The sequence below is a fragment of the Brassica oleracea genome, chromosome C8 (assembly GCF_000695525.1).
Source record: "Brassica oleracea var. oleracea cultivar TO1000 chromosome C8, BOL, whole genome shotgun sequence".
NCBI lineage: Eukaryota > Viridiplantae > Streptophyta > Magnoliopsida > Brassicales > Brassicaceae > Brassica > Brassica oleracea.
The window spans coordinates 11,673,349-11,677,899 of record NC_027755.1 but is presented as its reverse complement, the minus strand read 5'-3'; the positions used below and the strand labels follow the sequence as shown (position 1 = coordinate 11,677,899).

The 4,551-nt window shown below is 43.1% G+C and overlaps 1 protein-coding gene across 1 annotated transcript in view; it reads left to right on the top strand.

The window, feature by feature from the left end:
- LOC106308663 overlaps window positions 1-1,196 on the top strand; it is a 4,778-nt gene extending 3,582 nt beyond the window's left edge. The window contains exons 2-3 of the mRNA XM_013745801.1: window positions 336-582; window positions 891-1,196. Coding sequence (XP_013601255.1) covers window positions 336-582; window positions 891-1,196 — 553 coding nt within the window. The remainder of the gene's footprint in view (window positions 1-335; window positions 583-890) is intronic.
- Window positions 1,197-4,551: the final 3,355 nt, after the last annotated feature.

Here is a 4,551-nt window from a genome sequence, read left to right as displayed (position 1 = left end):
TGATACAACATTCGACCTGCCAGAGATTTGGGACGGATTGCAAGGACCTGATCACAATGATGCAAGAACCACAAGCATGGCCCAACTTTGCAACGGAGCTGGAAATCATTCAAACCCTTCGGTTGTGTTTTTCGGAATTCAAGATCACCTACTTACCAGGGACGCAAAATGAGTCCACTCTATGGAAATCGTATTGACTGCTTTTGAATGAGTCCACTCTATGAAAATGAGTTCTCTCTCTCTCTCTTTACCATCCTTTTGTTTTTTCACAAGAGGTTTTTTTCCAAAGTTGAAATTTTTTCTTTCTCTCTCTACCATCCTTTTGTTTTTTCAAGAGTGAACATGGCTAGGAACTCTCTTCCTTCGAGCTCTGATCCCAGGAATCCTTTTGGTGGAGATCGCGGCATCACTCCGGTTACCGACATCAAACCGCGTTCCATCAACCGTGAAGAGGCTGCAGCATACTGGCTTGATACATGTGGGCTGGAGATCCCTCCCCCTGAACCATGGAATCCTGTCAGGCCTCGCGTTGGATGGGTTGTTGGCGAGCCAAGTAGGAGTACCTATCCGTTTCTTAACACGGTGCGCGACTTTTGTCTGGTTCCGAAAGATGTAGTGTTCCGTCTTCCCCGCGATGGAGAGAGAGCCGACCTTCCTCCTCGGGGATGGTTTACTTTGTACAAGGCGCAACTATACTGCGCAGCCGCGTGTGGTTTTCCATGCCGCCGATCGTGGTGGAGGTTTTGAATCGTTTTAACATTTTAATAAGTCAAATTTTCCCTCGTGGTTTGAAACATCTCATTGGGATGTTGGTGCTGAGCTACGAGCGGGGAGTATATAACACAGCGACTGATAGTTCATACGTTTTCAAACCGTGATCCCATATGTAGGTAATCAAGGGGTCTACTGCTGATTACCCTCGTTGGAGAGAGTGCTTCTGTTTCGTTCGTCTGGACAGGGCGTCCGTTTCAGAGGAATGCTTGCCTCTCTTCAAGTGTTCATGGGGAAGAATGGGTAAGGTCGTTGATTACTCCCGTGATCCTTTCTTTGTTGGTTCCAAAGATTTTGCGTTTTATTTGCAGTTCGCGATCTCATTCCCCCTTTTCCAGAGGACCTATTTTCCGTCAGGGCCATCCTTCGTGGCGGTCCATTTTTCTGGGGCTACTTCACCCCGTAGAGAGTTTGCGCGGCAGTGATCCTCCACCTGTCGCAGACTGACGCTTTCGTTGAGGCGGGTCCAGAACTGGCTGCGGATGAGCTTGTCCCGTACGATGCTAATTTTATCCCTGTTCCTTTCGGACCTTGAGGAGGAGGTCATACCTAGAATTTTTCTTGCGGAGGGTGAGACCGTTTGTTTCGGAGTATTTTTTTTGTATCCGTAAACAGTGTTTGTATTTGAAGGGAGTGTGTTTCAGTATGATGTCTTATTTTGGCCGAGTGTGGCTGTTCATGTTTGCTTAGGCCGAGTATGGGCATGTTAGATTATCAGGACGGGCCACATGTGGCTTCAAATCCCTGCCGCTTTGCGGCTTTATCCTTTTCTAACAAATCTATGTTTTTAGCATTTTAAGAGTGTATGAGTACGTTTGATAAGTGTAGAGGGAAGAATATGAGTAGTCACCTCATTTCTAACTCTGGGTGAGTCGTTCTATTCGTTGCTCGTCTAAGACGGGAGTGTTCATATTTTAAAAAAAATTTGCGAAGTTTCGTGAGCGTTTAGATATGAACGAAGAGACATGTTTTAGGATCTCATATCGGTTTGATATCATGCCTTGAGATGTTAGAGACCAGCGTGCTGAGTTTAGGGCAAGACCTAGGTTTAGTCTTGGTTTAAGGTTTTGCGACGACTAATCGGCTTTTGAATTACCTGTTTCAATTTTAACATGATTCATACCGATTTAAAATCTGCAATAGGTTCTTGGCTTATATGACTTTTTTGGTAAGAATCGAACATCTCGCCAAAGACAAATTTTAAGTTGTCTGTGTTGACCAAAAATTCTGGACCAACTCTAAGAAGTTAAGGTCTAATTTAGCGTTCGTTTAGAGAACAGTTGATGTATTCGTTGGAGCCAACCAACGAATGTGATTGAAAAGCAAGTTGAAGCTTTTCCTAATAAGAGTTAGTTATTAGTTTTATAGTCACGGACAGACTGCTTTTGTATGTTTGTCGAGTTTTTGACATGTATTTTTGAAGTTTTTAACGACGTCCCGCTTTTTCCGAAGATATGTTCCAAATAGATGATTTTGAGTTTTTCAAGAATGTGATTGTCTCGCGTTTTCTGGTCGGGTGTCGGACTTGACTGTGTGACCAAGAAATATTAGCGCATGAAGTATTTTCCATCTGGAGATTTTAGTACACTGCTTTTCTATACGAAATGTTTACGGGTTTTGGGGATGTCTAGTTAGTACCGCGAAGGCCTGTGTGTTGTCCGAGGGCTGATTTACATAAGATTTTCGTGTCCGAGTTAAACGATAAATGTTTTATTCGTACTTGGGTGTTTTGGAATCAATCTCGTATTGCTTTTGTCTTTGTAAAGCGATTTGCGAGATGTGATATTTATGCGATAAAAGTGATTTTCGAGACTTTATAGAAATCTTACTGCGTTTTCTTTATTATCGGAAAACGTTTTTAAAAGTATCGAGTACAAATGCAAATATTTTAAACCTTGTGGCAGTATATGAGTATAGGTATACGTACCCACTACCCCTTTCGGGGATCAAGCCATCTCGTAGTTACGTTTGTGCTGCAAGTGTTTTTTACTCATTCGGCGAGGTTGCGTTGGATGTCTTAGTTACAGTGACTGTTACTGGATCGCAACTTTTTCCGGGTTCGAATTTTCTGGCTTGTGTAAAGCGCTAGGCTCGGGAATTTTCTCGTTTTCCGCGACTGTTGCTTGAGTGGACGATTTCAAACCATCCTTTTTTAAGCTTTTCAGACGTGGTCTGAGTTGTCTTCGTTCGTTTAGGTTTGACCATAGAGGTCGTCGTGACTTGTCGCAGCTTGTGTTCGGCCAGGTAACAAAGTCTCGACTGTTTAAGGGATCCCCAGATTGCCGCAGTTTCGTTGGGAGTTCGGAATTTGATACCTATGTGATACGCCGACTGGACTGCCTTCATGTCGTTATCCAAGGTGTGCCCATGATCAAGTTGTATATGGCAGGGTGGTTGACGACCGCGAAGTCGACGATTTTTGTGACTTCCTTTCCCATTACAGGAAGTTTTATCAATCTGAGTGTCATCGACGTTGTGCCTGAAAAATCGGTTAGCGGTTTCGGCGTTTGTACGACTTCGTCCAGTTCAATGTTCATTCTATTGAGAGTGTCGCAGAAGATGACATTGACCATGCTTCCTGTATCTCTGATTACAAGATTGATTACGAGCGGGTCGCAGTGGGACTGGTCGATTCCTCCAGTTTCTTTTTGCTCGAAAGTGATCGCGTTGTTCGGGACATCACGAGGTGGAGACCAAGTCGGCCAGTTTCCGCTTGATTCGGCTTTCCGCTGATAAGCCTTGATGGACGACACCGTTTCATGGCAGTACTGTGATCCTTTGATGATCATGTTTACTCTGCGACGATTGTTGTCGTTTCCTTTGTCATCTTGCCTTCTTCCGCGTTTTTCACCCGACTGATTTCCCTGAGAAGAGTTATCCAGAGTTCTGTCCATTAACTTTGTAGTTCACGGTTGAGTGCCCCTTGGTCTGGTGAAACTCGCAGAAGGTTTTTTCTTCTTTGAGTTTCGGATCCACGTGTTTACAGAGGTTCTTTCTTGTTCGGAGTTGATGGCATAGTTATGCGTTCCTTGGAGATCTTGCCTCTTGTTATGGACGTACTTGTCGTTGTGAGGGTATTTCCTCTTGGGCTTCTAGTCTGACGCCGCATCTCTTGAGGATGTCTTTGCTAACTTATTTGATATCACTCAAATTACCCTAAAGAGTGAATTTATTCTCTCAAATAAGAGGTTCAATTGTAGTACTTAGGGATTGAATCCACAAGGAGCTAGGGAACCTAATAAATCTAATGGGATTTGTTAAGTTGGATGGTTTAATGATTAAAATGTAAATTTGCAGTTTTCATGAGCAAGTAATTGCTCGATTGATTGGTTGAAGTTTTGGTGCTTAAAAGGAAATAGCTAGACTTAGGGTTTTTATTCAGGAAACTTGGAATTATAATCCTACAGATGCCTAATGAGTTGCATGCATGATAATGTAGAGCTCAACTACTAAGCAACAAATCAATCAGCTCTCGTGTTTCTGGACTTGTCTATTAACTAGATCTAATGACCCAAACAAATGTGTTAGATCAATAGCAAGTGTCGATCGATTATCCTGTAGGGATATCGATCGATACACCTTTCACTCCGTTGATCGATTGTTCAGCATGGATATCGATCGACGCGCTTCTAGTTAAGCTTTATGCGCGGGTTGAATGATGCTCACTAAGCTCACTAGATCAGCTCTCGCCTTACTCTTAGCAAGAATCTTAGCTCAATTAGAATGGTTTCAGGATGAGAATGAAGCTATCGCTTTTATCTAACAATCCTAGGGCAAGTT